We start from the raw sequence: 19,681 nt of genomic DNA, 5'->3' as shown, positions 1-19,681 counted from the left end.
AGCTTCTTGAAAAGAAAATGACGTTTGCAAAATTTCAAAAGGATATCTTAAAAAAGGATATCTATATAAAACTGACAGACGGACAGACAGACATGGACATGGCTAAATTGACTCAGCTCAACATACCGATCATTTATATATATACTTTATAGGGTCTCCGACGCTTCCTTCTGGGTGTTACAAACTTCGTGACAAAGCTTAATATGCTGTTCGACGGTGTAATTAAAATAAATAGGATTGGTGTTAGATGAGTAAAGTTTTTTTTTATGACCTGTTTAAAGTCTTAACTGAGGTTTTTTGCTTAATTGTAACATTTTGGCAATACGTATTTTTTTTTTTTTTATGTCGGGGTCGGTTCTGAATAAGTAGGACCACAGTATCCAGAACGAAGCTGCGCAAGCGTCACTCTGCGAAAACAACCCAACAGAAATTGCTTGGAGAGAAGTTCGTTGTGTTTTTTAACTGGAAGCATACGGGCCTTGCTATGTAAGTCGCGACTGCAGTGTTCTGTCACGTCTGAAGCTTTTTTGTCTGCGTTTCACTGCATCCAGGTGTACTGAATCGAAAACCTTTAAAGTTGGAGTGTTTTCTTCCATCCGGACAAAGTGATCTAGATCAATGCAGCTGCTGTCTCTTGATTCGCTGAACTAAGTCAATGTCGCCGTATATTTCGTACCGCTCTTAGTTCCATCGACTGCGGTACTCGCCGCTGCCAATGCGCAAATGATCATAAATATTCCAAGGCCGACTCATTAGATGATGTTATATAGCAGGACGGAAATGATGAAAGACTTGCAGAGTTTTGTCTTTGTTCGTCGAAAGAGGACTTTACTTTTTAATTTTCTACTCAGTCAAAAGTAGCACCGGTTAGCAAGAGTGATTCGTATTGACACTGGTTCCAAGGTAAACGAAATTATTTGCGAATGCGAAGACTGTTTGTTTGATGAGATATTTCGTCTGTCATCGTTCACTACCAGACCCATTTTCTTCGCTTCCTTATCCGTTCTGAAGAAAGCAGAACTAACGGCGCAGTTGTTGAGGCCAATGATATCAATATCATCGGCGTATGCCAGCAGCTGAACACTCTTATAGAAGAGCTGTTCGATTAAGCTCTGCAGCTCGAATTATTTTCTCCAGCAATATATTTAAGAAGTTACACGATAGGGAGTCTCCTTGTCTGAAACTTCGTTTGGTATCGAACAGCTCGGAGAGGTCATTACCGAACCTGACGGAGCTCTTTGTGTTGCTCATGTCAGCTTACACAGTTGCATAGAGGCAGTTCCTTTTCGTACTGTCGAAGGCAGCTTTGAAATCGACGAGGAGATGATGCCTGTCGAACTTCCTTTCACGGGTATTTTCCAAGAATTGGCGCTTGGGGAAAATCTGCTCGATTGTAGATTTTCTAGGTCTAAAGCCACACTGGTAAGCTCCAATCAGTTTGTTGATGAAATGGGCTTCAGTCTTTTACACAATACGCTCGATAGATCCTTATATGCAATATTAAGGAGACTTATCCACGGTAATAAGGAGGCTTATCCCACGGTAATTGGCGCAAATTCTTGCGTCCCATTTATGTGGATTGGGCAGGGCACACTTAGGTTCCAATCATCGGGCATGCTGTCATCCGACTATATCTTGCAAAGAAGCTGATGCATATGCCTTGTCAGTTCTTCACCGCCGTATTTGAATAACTCTGCCGGTAATCCTTCGGCCCCTGCCGCTTTGTTGTTCTTCAATTTGATAATTGCTATTCGAACCTCATCATATTCGGCCATCTAATCCATCGTCATCGATTGAGGAATCGGGCTCGCCATCTCCAGATGTTCCCTCCATAACTTCAGTATGCTTTGAACATCAGCTACCAAATCTCCACTTTGGGTCCTACAAGAGTATGCTCCGTTCTTTAAACCTTCTTTAGACCTTTACGAAACTCAACGGTTTCGTTTGCAGCTGTACGTAAGGATCTTAAAATGCCATCCCACAGTTCCATATTACCGAATTTCTGATAAGTTCTTCAAGAGAGCAGAAGTGCAAGACGAGTAGAAAACAGTTTCGCTCTCGGTTGTGGTAGTAGCTTTCCGAGGTGGTACCTTCCCTGTATTTGTTGACGTCAATCAGCTTCAATGACACTCAGGCCCATTTGAAGAAGTTTCGCAATGCAAAGTAGCTTGATGAATTTTCCTAGAATCTATACTACAGACAACCAAAGATGCTTTCATTGTTGTTAAGAGTCGTCAAGCACAATTTTTACATCGTGGCGAGGGCAGTTGTCATAAGCGCGCTCCAGCCGCGAGGATCTTTCATCCGAGACTGTTGGTTTCCCTTTCTTTGGTAGTGGTTTCAACGTGGCGGATCCCAAACTCAGCGCACAGCCTTGCTAGGCCAGAAGTATAAAGCTTTATACACATTTATGTATGTATATAGCGAGCCGCTTATTTCAAGACTGACGCCCGCTCGCAGCCGCAGCTCTGGTAAACAAACGCTCTAATTAGACTTCACTAATAGACTTTGCTATAATGAGTGAATTAAGAGAGAACACAACAGCATGAGAGATTCCAAACCGAAATTTAGTTGTATACATATGTAAATATCTTCTCGTAGCACTAATATGACCATTTCAACTGCGGTTTGTTCGTAGACCCAACACATTTTTCCAAGTACGTATTCAGTGAAGCAAGCATTAACTTTCCACTCGACGAGCAGAGATTCTCCCAACCTTTCAAACAATGCCAACAAATACCTGTAGCCTTAGTCGATAAACTATTGTCTTACAAATTGGAAGGCAATGAAATTCTTAGATTGTTTAGATTGTTTGGCTGTCAAAATAGTATGCCAATTTTTGTGCAAATATATGACAGCTGGAATATTTATATAATCCATCAATCATGCTTATTCAGCGGTCTTTTGGCATCTTTTGAATTTATTTTTAACGCTGTACGCTTTCTACTTGAGTTGACTAAAGAAAAATAAAGTTATTGAAGTCCAATGAATTATAAAAGTTGCGGAAATGAAGACTTCAAATGCTATCAAATACATATGCCTGAGCTTGTCATAAGAACGGCAATTAGTCATTGACATATTATCAACCTAAATAGTATACTCCGCAGTATTCATCCATAAGAATTCAAAATATTGTATGTTTTGTTCACCTAACTGTTCTTTGTGATCAGATCAAGTAACTAATAATGCTTGTCTTGCCATTCACGTGATAAATGAAATCAATTCAGAAATTTTAACAAAATTAAAACAATAACAAGTGCGAATGGTTCACCACACTTCATTTAGACGGAACACTAAGAAGGAGACATTGGTGACCCTATAAAATATGCATATAAGTATATCGAGTTGAGTCAATTTAGTCTTATCGGTCTGGCTGTATGTACGCGAAGTAGTCCCTCAGTTTTTTTAGATTTCGACTTAAAATTTGGCACACGTCCTTTTCTCAACAAGAAGCTGCTCATTTGTCAGAACAGCCGATTTCGGACCACTATGGCTGAATGAATGAATCAAGTCGATGTATTGAAAACTTTTTTATTTATTTTCGCTAAATTTGGCACGTGTTATTATCCAAGGTAACGTTGCAATTTAGGGACCGGATATTCCTAAATCATAATCTTTATTACGTTTGCTGTGGTCGTCATCAAAAGTGAGGTCTTTTATCCGAGACTGTTGTTTCCTCTTCATTGGGAGGGGTTTATACCCCGCTAGTTGAACATTAATGCAAATTATTTCGGAAAAAATTTAACAGAAAGTGGAAAACGGAATAAATTATTTTAAAATATTTTTAATCAGTAATTTTGGTTAATATTCAGAAAAAATAATACAATATTACAGCAAAATGAAAAACTTGTTGAAGTCGTGGAGAAAACTACCCGCACGGAACGAGGCAGGTCACAATTTGGCTTAGTTGATGACACGAAGGCTTTTGGAATGCGCTGCACATCAGTTTCGGCCGTAACATTTTCGTCATTGTAAAACAAATCAAAACCAATTTCAATTGTAAAATTTAATTACCTTTTTTCAAATCTTCAATTTTGTAGGTTGACTTCTTTAAAGGCAATCGGTAGTTGAATTGTTTTAACTTCAATTCAACTAAGCTGAGTTGCACACCCTATAGAAGTAGGTTTCTCAAACTGAGAAGTTAAATATAAATAACAAGTAGATGTATATTCTGTATGTATATATATACACTTGTATATATAACTTCTTTATTTATTATTATTATTTTTTTTTTACCGAAATCACAAAAGCTTTGCTATTCAAGCTACAACATCTAAGTAACAAAATAATTATTAATAATTAATTATTATTAAAAAAGTGCATTATTATTAAAAGCTCTTGGGTTTTTTTCGAAAAATTCCTATTACTAAGATGACAAGATGATGACGATGAAGTGTCAAGAGACACTTGTTTTCTCACATTTACGTCCTTGTAGACCTCGGCGGTCATATCGATGTTGTGAACGGTCTGTAAACGGTCGGATGATTGACTTGTTAAGTAACAAAAACAATGACTTATTGGACCGTTCCTCGGCTTAATTCTTCGTCAAACTCTTTTTCGTTTTAGTTACTATGTAAATCTTTCGCTCAAGTAAGTTGATTTAAGCTTTAATTTTAGTGGCTAATAAGAAGCTCTTAAACTGTGTTAAGCTTTGCATTCGGTTCACAATGACCGTTATTTTGCCATGCATAGTAAGGAATAAAAACGCATTAAAATGCTCGTACTCCATTCCATTTTCCATTCTTTAAGCCATGGTCTGCCGAGTAGTTGCGATCCAAGTGGTCATAAAACTTGATGAAAAGGTCCCAATCAAAATATTGATTTCAACAGGCTTCCACATTGCTGCGTCACCCACCAATCTATCTACAAAAGGTACGGCACTCTGAATGTCTTCGTATTCTTCGTCTGAGTTGCTCGAATCCATCGCAGAAAATACTGTACGATTACTAAACGGCAAAAAAGGACGATGACTGTAGATCATTGGTGTCATATCATGCGCTTGGATTTTTCGAAAATGATTTAACTAGATAGTAAGATTAAGAGAAAGACAGAGAAAGAAAATTAAAGTCAATAAGGAAGGTCTAAGTTATTACAATACAAAACATTAAAATAATCTAAAGGTTTACAAAGTTTTATTATAAACGAATGTTGTGTATGAACTGTAAAGGGATTATTTTTGTTATGTGGTATAGATCATGTGATCGCTTAGTTTGCTTAAGATATCATAATGGTAGCAAGTCAAGCAGAAAGATGCGAAACGCTATATTTTCAGCCAAGACGTTAGTAAGCTAAGCGTTCTATTCTCAAACCCTTGCTGTAGAGGGTTTAATGTCCCTAACCTATATGTACTATATAAATCGGTACAACTCAAAAAGAGCTACGAAAATAATAATATTACGTATATGGGAACTAAAGGAAGGTTTATGTATAAGGCTTTAAATAATTTTTGACACGTTAACACATCACACCCAAGAAATTGTGGGTTTTTATTCATATATACATATAAAGGGTGATCCATTTCGAGAACCTCTACTTTTATAAAGACAAAACACAGAAACTGCAAATTTAATGGAGACTGTTTATTATCGTTGGAAGGAGCATTCTTTGGCATTTATTTCTTGAAGATTATCGCTCTCAAATGTTGGCCGCGGCTACGTCTCAGATAGTTCATCCATTAAGTACGATTTTCGATGACTCGTTCGAGCATTTTGACTGGTAGCTGGCGAATGTACAAGTGTGATGTTTTTGTCCAAGGCCGAATTCGAAGTCAACTTTAGACTTTAAATATCCCCAAAGGAAAAATTATCGTGTGATACCACGATTGGCCATTGATTGAGGTGATGTGTGGGAAGAGGCGCCGTCTTGTTAAAAGCAAATCTCGCCGAGATTACGAGCTTCTTTTTATTCGGTTATCATGGCGCGATAACGGTCGCCATTGACGGTTACGTTCTCACCAGCATCTTTTCTGAAGAAATATGGACCGATGATTCCACCGGCCCACAAATCAGGCCAAACCGTTGTTTTTTCTGGATGAAGTGGCAGTTCTTAAATATATTCAGTTTGCTCCGTCCCAAATGCGACACTTTTGCACTGAGCCAGAAATTAATCTCTGAACAAAATTTGGCTCGTAAACGTCGGATCTTCTTGAAAATTTTCAAGAGCCTATACAGCGAAGCGATGTCAATTGGAAAGGTCGAGCGCTTTATATTTAAGATCTCAACATAAAAAGCGCCAAGTCGTGCCATACGTCAATCCGAGTTGCTGCGAACGGTGCCGAGTCGACTTTCCACGGTCTTCGTATACACTCTCAACTACGGCTGCTATATTTTCTTAATTACGTACTGGACGCGGTCTATTCGGTCGAATATTATTCAGTAATGAATGGTCGGTTTCAAGATGTGTGATAGTGTTGTGAATATGGTAGTACGCTCAATAGGCCGATTATGTTGACCATAATTTGAGCGTAGCGCGCGAAACACATTCTTACCAGAACGTGAATTTTCTTAATAAAGTTGAACGATTTGTATACGTCTCACGTGTGATCTGTCAATAAAAGGCTATTGAAAAAAGTACCTCTACTTGGACCACCCGTTTATAAGGTACGTCATATCCGACATAAAGTGTATAAGATGTAGAAGAATTAGTGAGCCGTGACACATCTATAGTAAAGCTTTTGAACTGATTTATATTAAGAATATCCAATACTGGACGATCTGATTAGTTTATGTTCTTTTAGTTAATTACCGTTGGACTTCATTTCAACTCACACAAACTAAAAAAGGATGGCACCCCTTCGAAGAACTTTCGATATAAATTATTTGAAGGTACCGTTAATTGCACTTTTGTTGTTATAATTTGGAAATCAACAAATGGGTTCATATTTTAAAGATACGTCAAATTGACAATTATACCCTACGGGCCTGGTCAACCGAAATTTAGTTCTCTGAGGCTTGGCGCTGGCTTAACCCCTACGTATATAGTATGGCAGAATATTTAAAACCATAGAAAACATACCTGTTTTTCAGAAATATGAATGGGGTCTTTAAAATCAATCCATATAACGTCTTTCCTGCATGGTGGCATCGTCATTGTACCGGTATACGTATAATAGTCAACGACGTTATAAACAATAAAGTCCCACAACTTTACTGGACTGCGAAACTTGGCGATTGCGCCTGGTCTTGCAACATCCTCTATTATCTCTATCAATTTATCATAAAGAAAGCTACCCCTTTGCCTCACCTAAAAATAAATACGCAAGAAAAGCATAAATTTCAACCGAGAAACTTTCAAATAGCGCATTAGTAAACCTTATAGTGATAGGCTAAAACTGCCACACCGTTACTTTCTCCTTTTGCTTCGTAAAATGTGTGATATTTGGCATTTCTGAAAATCATATGCAATTCAGCTGGAAAAAGGACGGTGTCGGTGCGATCCTCATGGCCGAATGTATCATTGCCCATCCAATGAAAATATATTTCTTGAAAGATAAACTTCCCCTTTAGTGGTCCGCCACTTATAACTGGTTGCTCATCGTCATATGTATACTGAAAAAGAATGGTGTCTCCAGTATTCACAATTTCAGCAATTTTTGGTTCCTCCTGAAAGGCTAACATTGCAAATGGTGGAAAAGTTTTATTAACTATGTCCACAGAGTCGATATTTAACGGACTAAGATGTTTGCCAGTGCACTTGCCCGCTGTAAAAAAATTAAAAATCGATTATTGGAGTATTAGATTGGTTTAGTAAAGTTGAAATACAAATAAATTTAATATACTTGTATTAAATTTTTTAGGTTTGATTTGTTGATCTAGCTGAAGTGTTCTGCTCGCTGACTGATTTGTATAATAAAAGCTTAATGTGCAGTGGCTTCTATAAAAAGAACAATTTGTCATAATTTTCTACTTGCGGAGCGATGTGCCTGTAGCAATTCGAATACAAACACGTCCATCTAACAAATATTTATTACTTCCAAAGATGTTGAGGAAAATCGTTTATGGGGTTTGTTTGAGTACTTATTACATTAGTCCTAGGCAAAAAGTCATAAAATTTAAGGACTCCGAGATCAAAGAATCACGTGGGCTTAAGGTTTCGCTATTTTATATACACACATGTAGTTAAAGAAGCTTAGAGTCTAAAGAAAGAAATGCGACACTTCTAACTTCCTAATTACAGTTAAGGCCACGTTAGAAAGGGTACGTTGATTTCCTAGCGGAGAGGTATGCAACTGACAACTGAGTTAAATGTATGCATTTATGTATGTATATGGAGAGCGACACATTAACAATGCGTCCTTTACCGGAGAAGCATCCGGTAGGCCAACTCTCAACTTTTGCATACGGTGACGTATTCAATTGACATTTGACGTTGGCGGTTATGAAAAACAGCTGATTTTTGTTTACTTGCGCAACGCATTCGTTGTGGCAAACCTATACGTCACGTACGTCATTAACGTAAAAGTACCTAAGAGAAGGTTTTATTTTTTAAATTTTGTCCGTAACCTCCACAGACATTCCGTATTCAAAGCCATCTTTTAATCATATATTACCTTTCAGCCGGAATGAAAGATATTCCGGTAATGATTTTTATAGGGTGATCCATTTCGAGGTCCACTACTTTTTTTAAAGAAAAAACACAGAAACTTCAAATTTAATGGATAATGTTTTTTTTTTATCTTTCGAAAGAATATTCTTTGGCATTTATTTTATGAAGATTATCTTTTTCAAACGTTCGTCGCGGCAACGTTCTTCCGTTGAGTCTCTAATATGCAATGAATTGTTCGGACGTTCCGACTGGTAACTGGCGAATGGCACGCACGATGTTTTGCTCCAAGGCTTGTGTCGAAGCGGGATTATCCGCATAGACTTTAGACTTTACATATCCTCACAGGAAAAAGTCTAACAGCGTGATATCACACGATCTTGTTGGCCAATCGATCGGCCCAAACCGTGAAATTATCTGCTCAACAAAGTGTTCTCTCAATAAATCCATTGGTTGATGTGATGCGTGGAAAGTGGCGCCGCCTTGTGGAAACCAATTGTCGCCGAGGTCACGAGCTTCAATTGCCGGCATCAAATAGTTGGTTATCAAGGCGCGATATCGGTCGGCAACATTTTTGAAGGAATACGGACCGATTATTCCACCGGCCCACAAACCACACCAAACCGTTTCTTTTTGAATGAAATGGCATCTCTTGAATCTCTTCAGGTTGCACTTCGTCTAAAATGCTGCAATTTTGCTTGTTTACATACTTACTGAGCCAGAAATGGTCCTCATCGCTGAACGAAATTTGGCTCGAAAACGTCGGATCTTCTTGGGACTTTTCAAGAGCCCATAGAGCGAAGCGATGTCAATTGGGAAGCTCGATTGGCTTCACTTCTTGTGCATGCTGAATTTTCGTAATAAAATTGAACGATTTGTAAATGTTGTTCAGCGGTAAGTGTTTCCATGATGAAAAGCCAAACAATACTGAACAAAAATCACATGAGGGTTTCACTCAACTAACGAGTGACCTATCAAAAAAGGGATATCGAAAAAAGTACATCTACTTGGATAACCGGTTATTAAATGGGAAATTCCAAAAACAACAATTAACTTTTAAGGGGTCAGTAGGGTAATCTTAAAAAATATATTTTTTTCTGTTTTGCATTTTCTGTTCACTAAAACCCTTAGAATGTAGAAACCCACTTTACCATTGGAAGGTTTCGAAAAAGGCCCAAAAATAATAATACCGCTCGACGTTCAGAGCGCTCGGAGTGCACAACTCAAACTTTAGACGCGTTTTTCTCAAAACACACTTTTTTAAACTGGCGGACATGATGATTCCGGTCGAATTACTCAACCGATTTGCTTAATTTTTGTTTAAATGTTCACACAACGCCTTGCTATCGTCCTTCATAATTTTTTATAATTTATTGACAATGTTATGACAAAATTTATGTAAAATATCACGGGCAAAAATTAAAAAAAAACATTAATTACTTTTTTATTTAACAACATTTTTTCATGATAACCATGCACGTACTTTTTAAGAATAAATTGGGTTTTTGTGTTTCAGATGATCTAAACATGAGAAATCGTGTCCGCCAGTGAAAAAACGCATCTCATTCACCCAACCATTTCTCCAACAGATGTCATCAAAAAATACCGAAAAAAATTTGTTTATACGCTCCACGATATACCTCATATGTGAAAAAAGTTCTATTGTAGAATAAAAATTTCTATGAAAAAAAAATGTCAAAAAACAGGTCAGATTACCCTACTGATCCCTTAAATATACATATTTATTTACAAAACGAGAGTATACATATTCAGAAAACAATTTTGTTTTTATTACATAATTCTCTCTTAAAAATCACAAAATTAACAAATATATACTTAAGTGCACGTATTTGAAGTTAACTTAAACATCAGAGGGTTTTTATGTTGTGAGAATACTGCTTTGAGTTAATTGTAACTAAAACTACACGAATGTGTGTATGTATGAAGATATGAACTTAATTAACAATTAAATTATTTAACATACTGGTGAAAGCACCGCATGCATTTATATTATTAATAGTAAGTAAGTATAGGGTGGTTCTTAAAAAATAATGCGTACAATTTTTTTTTAATTCAATTCCCTCAGGCGATAATATCTGGTTCAAGAGCGTCACATACAAATTTGTTCGGATAGGAGCCGATTAATAGTTGTAGGCAACAAAATTTATGGTGACATATGTTCGATTTTATTTGAGATTTATTCGAATCCATTCCAGTGTAATAAGATCGGCTATATTATTATCAAAATGTGTGTTGAAATTTCCGAAAATCGTTAAAAAATTGTCATCTCACTCTGGCCAAACATCGTAAAACACGTATGTATATACTTAAGCACACTGGATATTTGTCCACATGCAATACTGATACTTTGGTAAGCGTCGAATTAGGCAAATAATAACTGTTACACAACTGACCACACAAATATAGTTGGTATTAGGTACAACTTATATATAGTATGTATATAATTTTTATTCACATAGCGGTCAACAAACTCAACGAAAGCATGATGGTTGTAACACCGACCACAAAAGGCTTCTGCATCGTGGCACCGCCAACGACATTATCTACAAAAGGTGTATCACTGGTCGGCTGTGTAACACGACGTTTTGGTTCTCTCAACGTCATCGAAGAATAGACGGTGCGATCATTAAGCGGCTGAAGTGGGCGGTAATTGTGTGTCATTGGCGAATTGTCGTTAGTGCGAAGATGACGGAAACGTTCGATCTGAATGATAAATAGAAGTAATAGAAACAAATAAAGGTAATAGAATTGTAACAAAAAAAAAAAACAATAAGTTGATGTTAGTTAAAAGGTTAATTTAGAACTACGGCTGAACTAAATACCGAAGAAATAAAATAAAATTAGATAATTACGCCTCCTCCGTAAAATAAAACTGTGTTTTATTTATCGATAAATGGCAAAAAAGATCTATGAGTCCTTTATTATATTTTTCATATTGTTTTTCATTTACATTGTAACAAAAAAGCACCCGGAAATTGTAATTAAATTTCCCGGGTAAATATTTCAAAAAAATGTTGGTAGGACTTGCCTTAATTATAAAAATATTGAACAAAAAATTTGTCTCAAATTCGGTTTTCTAGTCATATTTCGTGTGCGGAATCGTTGCGAAAGTTGGAAGAGGCTTACGGTGATTCAGTTCGAGAGATCGTTAAGGCATGCCTTGTTCTGAACGACCTTCGACCTCTTCAACTGATGAAAATATTAAAAAAGTGAAGGATATGGTGCTTGAAAATTGTCAGGCAAGTGTTAGAAAGTTGGCAAGAGAGCTCGACATCGCACGCGAGGCCGTTCAAATGATTGTGGTGGATATTTGGCTATGAAACGAGTTCTTGCTCGAATCGTCCCGAAAAAGCCAAACTTTTTTCAAAAATAGTACCGTAAACATGTACTTTTGAACATGCTTGATCATGCGAATTCTGATCTTATATTCCTGGGGAACAATATAACTGCTAATGAGACATGGGTTTATGAGTTTGACATGCAAACAAGTCAACAATCATCGGAATGGAGAAAAAAATGAGGCGAAACCAAAAAAACTACGCCAAAGGCACTAAAAAATCAAGGTGTTGCTCATTGTTTTTCTGATTTTCGTGATTTGGTGCATCATGAATTTTCTATATGGCCATATTGAGAGGTTTGCGTGGGGAAATCCGTCGAAAGCGGCCGGAATTGTGGAAGAATAATTTATAGATATTATACGATAATAATGCATCATGACATCGAGCCACGATTGTAACTGAATTGAAAGCTAAAAATGCAATTAAAACAACCGATCAACCACCGTATTCACCAGATTTGCCTCCGTTGATTTTTTCTTGTTCCCCAAACTGAAATTGCCGCTTCGTGGAACCAGTTTTCAGTCGATCGATAAGATAAAACAAAATTCACTGAAGGAGCTGAAGGTCATCCAAAAACGGGATTATGAAAAGTGTTTCTAGGATTGGAAAAATTGTTGGTATAAGTGTATTACAACTGGTGGGGATTAGCTTGAAGACGACAAAATATTTTATTTACAAATTCCGGGTTCCTTGTCGCAATGTATATTACGTTTAGAAGGAAGTTGAACAGACTAGTACAGTTAACTATTCTGCCAAAACTTTTAAGGTTTTCTCTATTTCTCACTGAGCTTGCATAAAGAGTGAGGACTAATTGGACACATAGTTGAAGTGGCGTAACACTTTTTTTACAGACGTGTACATTTGTCCTTTATAAAAATATCTAACCTCGTTTGTATGAACTCACTATTTCTAAACAAAGACAGTAACAAAAGGCAGTGCTATTGAAACATTTGGACATGTAATGCTAAGTTACATATATTTTGCAAATACTGAATGCCATGAGTGTCTGACCTGATTTGCAGAGATATATACTGGCTCTTTAAAATCAATCCAAGTCACATCCTCACTACAAGGGGGTGTAGTCAACGATCCTATATACGTATAATACTCGTCAATTCCAATGTGACTGAAATTCCAAAGTAATGGTGGATTACTGAACTTAGCAACCGTGCCTGGTTTGACTACATGTTCTAACAGCTCCGTGAACTCATCATATGTATCCTTATCTGTTCTTGATATCTAAAAAAGCGCAATAAATATGAAAAAAAGCATTAAAATGAAACTGAAAATTGATGAACAAATCGAATGATGAACCTTATAGAAATACGCCAAAACAGCCACACCGTTACTCTTCGCCGCCGCTTCTTCGAAAGTGGGATACTTGGTATTCCTGAAAACCATATGCAACTCAGCTGGAAAAGAGACATTGTTGATGCGATCCTCACTGCCGAATGTATCATTATCGCCCCAGTGAAAATGTAACTGTTCGAAAACAAATTCACCCACTAGTGGACCACCCGACACGGTTGGACGTTTATCGGCGTACTCAAGACGTACGACCACTGTATGGCCGTTGTTTAATATTTCAGCGCTAATTGGCTGCGTACTAAAATTTTCAGTAATTAGTAGCTGATAAGTTCGTCTGATCACATTGACCGAATCAATGTTGATCGGACTTTGATGCTTGCCACTGCACGTACTGAACTGTTCACCCCAATGATCGGGTCCTATAAAGAAATTACAAATTGTTTAACTAAATAAGAATTTTTACATTAGTGATAATAAAATAACACTTCTTCTAAATAAGTTTAGGTCACTTCTCTCTTTATTTTTGTGCAATTAATAGCAGTCAAGTATTTCCAACAAAGCTTTTCCATTTTCGCATCCCTACTGGAGAGCTTGAGACTTCCTTTCGGAGTTGAACGAAATTGTTGGATGCTATCTGATTTTTAGAGAAGAAAGATATCATGTCTTGAGTACTCTTTACATTAATCTTTCCATTTCCGTGCGTATAATGCCAAGAGGAATTATATCCGAGGATACGCGAAGGACCAGTAGTAAAGTTACGTCAGACAAGAAGCTGTGGTTACATAAAGTGCCGACTTAGCTCCCGAAGTTCTACATTTATGTTGCAGCTTTTCCACACACACAAAAAATCTTCAAACAGTTTAGCGAACTGCTGTTGAGGGATCGTCCATGGTCGGATATAAATACGAATCTTAACTTTAATTATAATTTGTTGCCATACGCTGCTTTCATTATCTTCGTAAGTCCAATGCAGCGTTCGTTACAGCAGAGGTTCGCGATTGAATTCTTTATGAAACTCGGTAAATCTGCGACAGAGACGTTTGACATGATCCAGAATCCAGCTTTAGCAAGAAGTGGTGTGTTTCGGTGGCACCAGGCCTTTTTGAAGGGCCGGGAAGAGATCGCTGATGAAGACCGTGCTGGGAGACCTGCGACTTCGACAAACACCGACAATGTGACACGTGTGCGCAAAGTTTTGAACTCAGTTCGTCTTCTAAGTATTCGTTTATTTGCCCAGATGTTAAATTTATCAAAATCTGTAGTTCATGACATTGTGACGGAGCACTTGAACATGCGACAACGCTCCGGCTCACACCGCCTTTCTTGTGAACAGCTACCTAACCAAGGCATCCTAACACTTCCGCAGCCGCCCTACAGCCCTGATGTGGCCCCACCGGACTTTTTTTGTTTCCTTGCCTGAAAAGGCCGATGAAAGGCAAGCATTTTGAGACGACAGAGGGGATCCAAGCAGTAAGCACCTCGGCTCTCAAGGCATTTCCGGAGAATGTCTTCGGTGACGCCTTCAATGCTTGGAAATCGCGCTGGCAACGCTGCATCGACACAGAAGAAGCCTATTTTGAGAGTTTTTAAAGAATTGTAACGAATGGTTCAATAATTTTTTAAATCGACTCAGTCCTTTTACTTTCCGGACAAACCTTATAACTTAAGAGCTGAATCTATGAACTTAAAAAGGAGATGAAGTAAAACTTTTAAAGCTCACTCTTTTCTTATCAATCAGCTAGAGAACTTGGAATTCATAATCGTTATTAACTGTCTCGCATACATATCTGAAGAGTGTGGAATTTAGTTGCTTGACTTACCCATTGCTCCATTGTAGGCGAAATCGTTGGCAAACGTCACACCAAAAACTGTAAAAAAAAGTAGAGAGACCACGAGATGTGAGTATTTTTTAGTTAAATAAGAAAGTCTACGCATTTAATTTGAAATTTTATTTGCCGTTATTATTGAGAGAGTGATAATTTATTACGCTTGCAGACATTCGACGATGTTTTGATTAAGTTGTTCGTGAATTGCAAGCTCAATTAATTGTATGATGTGGTGACTGCAAATAGCTTGCGCCATGAAAGTGTTAAATTTGGAACTCAGTGTTAAATTCAATTATTTGCTATTGATTCTATTTTTAGGTCACATGTTCTTCTCATCATAAAGTTGATTTGTTTATTATATAAACTGAATTAAATTTGCGAGATTCCTTTCCAAAAATATCCAAAAAATCTCATTGTAGTGCATAGCTTGTTTACCTTGCTATCTTTAAAATTAGATTTTCGAAAGTCATATGGGTACAAAATATTTGAGATATGATAAAAAAAAATAAATAAATATTCGATTATCTTTTTTCCTAAGAGTTTGGTTCTTCTTCTTTTAGTATTTTCTACGTAGGAGAGATTTCTAATGGATCAGTTGAAAATCAATAGGATTTGGTATAGAGTTAATTACCTTGACCTTCAAAGAAATCCACGTCGAAAAGTCGTGCCTATACTTACTGTCTTACAAATATGGGCTTAAATATGTGTTTCAAAAACCACTCTGCATAAAGTTGGGGCTCATGATAAACCTCGAACCTATGAATACGGATGGACTTTCAATTTCGCAAAACAAAAGTTTCGACTATGTCTTTTGTTTCGCCGAAGGTAAGATTACCGAAATATTTCAGCCTCAGTAAAGGCTGGATAATGGAGGAGAAAGCTCTTGGATATTTCCACGTCGCCTTCCTCTATACAACTTTGATAAGACTTTTAATTTTCCTTGTGAACGCCTATTGGACAGTGTTCAGTAAGAACTCCTACGATTGCGGCAAGATGAACATTGCTCAGGGCAAGTAGATCAGTAGATTTCATGCGTTCTACTCTAGACCAGAAGGATTTTACAGTGCCACTGGAGCTGGTCAGCACCTAAACGAGGCTGTTGCTGAAGTAGCTTGATGCTATTTCTAGTGCCGACTAGCTTTGAGCGCACAGTTAACGAGCTCAGCACACCTCCCTGAAAGAGGCAGCACTTCATAGAAGTACGTCTACTGACACCTTGATAGCAGCCACATCTGCTTGAAAAACACTACAGTGGTCTGGTAGCCTAAAGTTAGGATTGACGAAGAGTTCTTTACAGAAAATTCCCTCTCCAACCTTCCTTCGTAGCTTCAATCCACTGAAAAGGTTCACTGTGGCTCTTCTAAAGCGACTTCTACCCATCGACGGAGTAGCCTCTGCCACACAATGATCCAAGTTTTCAGAAATGCAGTTCACGGAGGAGAGAATTTCGACGTGTCCTTTTCCGGGCCTGAGCAATAGAGAAGCCTTCGGCGCTATATGTACACCATCAGGCAATGCTCACGGCTGCTATGCTTAAAATGGCATTTATTGTTGGCGTAGTCTGTAATGCACCGAAAATGCCGATGATAGCTGATCCTTGTATATGTTTAAGCTTTTTAGCAAGTGTAGCCTTTTCGAGTGCCCTCCACCAGACTAATACATATACTATAGAATATTATTTGATTGACTACGGTTTCGTAAAGTCAAAGCACCACTTTTGGTGATAGTCCCTACCTTTTCCCTATAGCTCCTCCACAGCAATATGTAATAAAGAAACCTATGTGTTCCTTATTCTCTACTTAACAGTTGGCTTCCATGAAAGCTTTAAGGTAGTGGAAAGCATAGTTCTGCAGGCTGTAAAAGGAGCGTAGTTTATGGGTCTGGTTGTAAGTGAGGACAAGACGAAATATCTCTTGTCATCAAACAAACAGTCATCGATGCGCTTTGGCAACGGCAAATATTACATTCGTTGGAACGATGAGCTGTACGAGTTATACGACGAAATTGACATAGTTCAGCGAATTAAGAGACAGCTGCTCCGCTGGCTAGGTCATGCCGTCTGAAAGGATGAAAACGTTCCAGCTCTGAAATTATTCGACGCAGTACCCGCCTGACCTCTACTTCGTTGCAGATATCGACAGACCCGTCGGCACTCGATATCTCAAATTGATGCCAAATAGTGAAAAGAAAAAACGTCTGGCGCGCTGTTGTCAACTCGGCTAAAACAGTGTGTATGCGCCAATAAAGAAGAATTTGACTGTGAAAATATTGGACAGGACTACATAATAGTCAATACATAAAATTTTTTTACAATTACTTTGAAAATTTTATAGCTCCTTTCGTTTATAACATAACGGGTGATAGTTAACGTGGGGAATGGCTTGGTATCCGTTATGAATTAAAAGGTCTCTACCCATCTTTTAAGGAAAGAGAGAACTTTAAATGAGAGACGTTCACTTCTATCCTGATTTCGTAGCTTACCTCGATCATTCTTGTCTCAGATATTGTCAGAAAAGTTTTGATAACCATAAGATAATAACCGGTTCTGAACAATTTTCGGATGTTTTGAGATTTTTTTATGACAAATTTACGCTCGGAAATTTTCCATAACTTACCGAGAAGTGACAGCTTTTCGAAAAAAGGTTTATTACTTGATTTAAATTAAGGGGGTATTCTACTCTAGAATTTTGAAAAACTCGATTTTTTTTTCATATATTTAAAGTTTAGACCCTTTAGAACATATCCTCCAAAGGATTTTTAAAAATTAAAATTATTTTAAGAGCTACAGTTACTTTAGTGACGCATTACCTAGCCCGGTTCGGCCTTATCGAATTTTTTAAACGCGTTTTTCTCGGAACTAATTATTTCCACACGGTACCGGCATTATCTCATGTTCTATACAACCGATTTACTTGAAATTTTGTGGGAACCTTTTTTATATAATCCTTTATCGTTCCTATAAGCATCGTGTCAAAATTTTTGTTTTTAATATTTTAAAAAAATTCAGGAATTTCAAAAAAAAAGCGTAAAAAATGATTTTTATTTTCAGGCAGTCGCCATTTTTCAAAAAAATTTTTTTTTCGTGTTCCCTGAGGTAGGGATTATAACAGCATCCTTACTGATTAAGAATTTCTTTTGATTTTTTTTTTCAGACCACCAGGAGAGTCAGGATCAATGTCACCAAGATGCGCCATTTTTTTTACACCTATCTCTCCCCCCTCTAATTATTTTAATTTTTAATATTTTTTTGTAAAATTTTTTTTCTGTATTCTTAAGATATCAATAAAAACACCATAAAAAATTGATAGTAAAAATATTAATTGTCTTTTTTTTACGACACTTTAAAAATTACCTGAAATTCATGCTTCTAGAGTAGAATACCCCCTTAAGTTCAAAGTTCAACGCACATAAGGTCAACTATCTAAAATGGTTCCAACTGGACTTAAAGTTTTTTTAAATTCAACCATTAGAGAATTTTGTTATAATGACTACCAAAGAGTAAGCGCCAATTGTAGCCATTATTGCTTGTGCCTACTTTTTTTACTAACTGTATGTACATATGTTTTAAGTTAATAGATCATACGTGCTATTAATAGTACTGTTTACATGAAACGTTCAATTTCTATTTAAAGCGCTTCCGCCTGCTGTTGACAGCTGTGAGTTACATAATACAAACAAACAAATGTAAATCGTGAGTGTGATAGTATAGTTGTTTGATATTCGTTAGAAATGTAATGGTGCCGATTAAGCTTTTGAAAAATCAGCACCGCCGGGCAATGGCATGAGCGTAGAAGCTGTCGCATGTCTGTCGGATTTAGTTTACCATACTTAATTTTCGTTTGATTTCCAGCGCCCGTACAGTTAGTTAATGTAATTAGAGCAATTATATTCACACCGACACGCAGATCGGATAGTTATTTAAACCTATTTGACCCGGCTACTCACGAATATGACTTAGAATCTTTAGACGAAGTAGTATCAGATTTTATCCGCGAATTATTCTAAGTAATAATTCAATGCCAAAAATAGTCAAGGTTCTCAAAACTCTTCTCATAATATTTAAGAGAGACACAAAATGACAGTGATGCTTAGGCGATGGTTCTTAGCCGGATAGAATCAACCAAACCGACAAATCGTTGACCTTATTTAACTCGACTGTTGTCAGAACGAATATTTTGGTCACTTTATTTGAACGATATATCAAGATAATTCAAATAAGAGACTGTCAAAACATCATAGATTAATAGCAGATGAATAACTAAAAATGAAATTCTGCGTTGTAGACACCGCTTACACAGTTATAGCCGAATTAACAACAGCGCCCCAGTCGTTTCTTCTTTTCGCTACTTGGCGCCAATTGAATATTCCAAGCGAGGCCAGGTCCTTCTCCATCTGGTCCTTCCAACGGAGTGCAGGTTTTCCTCTTCTTCTGCTTCCACCGGCGAATATTGGATCGAAAACTTTCAAAGCTGGATTGTTTTCTTCCATCCGGACAATATAGCCTAGCCAGCGAAGTCGCTGCCTTTTGATTCGCTGAGCAATGTCAATATCGCCGTATATCTCGTACAGTTCATCGTTCCATCGGTTGCGGAATTCGCAATTGCCAATGCGAAAAATACCATAAACTTGCTACATTGTCCATGCCTC

General features: G+C 37.3%; 1 protein-coding gene across 10 annotated transcripts in view; it reads right to left on the bottom strand.

Annotated features, from left to right (window-relative positions):
* Positions 1-4,231: 4,231 nt before the first annotated feature.
* The window catches only part of LOC126761442 (carbonic anhydrase), a 31,423-nt gene continuing 15,973 nt past the window's right edge, over positions 4,232-19,681 (bottom strand). For 9 of the 10 annotated variants that reach the window (XM_050477583.1, XM_050477585.1, XM_050477584.1 and 6 more), the window contains exons 3-6: positions 15,029-15,076; positions 7,311-7,699; positions 7,015-7,242; positions 4,232-5,023 (exon numbers count right to left, since the gene is read on the bottom strand). In XM_050477583.1, coding sequence (XP_050333540.1) covers positions 4,745-5,023; positions 7,015-7,242; positions 7,311-7,699; positions 15,029-15,076 — 944 coding nt within the window. In that variant the 3' untranslated portion in view covers positions 4,232-4,744. Of the gene's footprint in view, positions 5,024-7,014; positions 7,243-7,310; positions 7,700-10,303; positions 11,266-12,911; positions 13,140-13,214; positions 13,628-15,028; positions 15,077-19,681 lie in introns of those variants that run through there. The other variant, XM_050477590.1, reaches the window with a different exon arrangement.

Source organism: Bactrocera neohumeralis, chromosome 6, assembly GCF_024586455.1.
Source record: "Bactrocera neohumeralis isolate Rockhampton chromosome 6, APGP_CSIRO_Bneo_wtdbg2-racon-allhic-juicebox.fasta_v2, whole genome shotgun sequence".
Lineage (NCBI taxonomy): Eukaryota > Metazoa > Arthropoda > Insecta > Diptera > Tephritidae > Bactrocera > Bactrocera neohumeralis.
The sequence above is the reverse complement of the archived record's forward strand: the minus strand, read 5'-3'. Positions and strand labels throughout refer to the sequence as shown.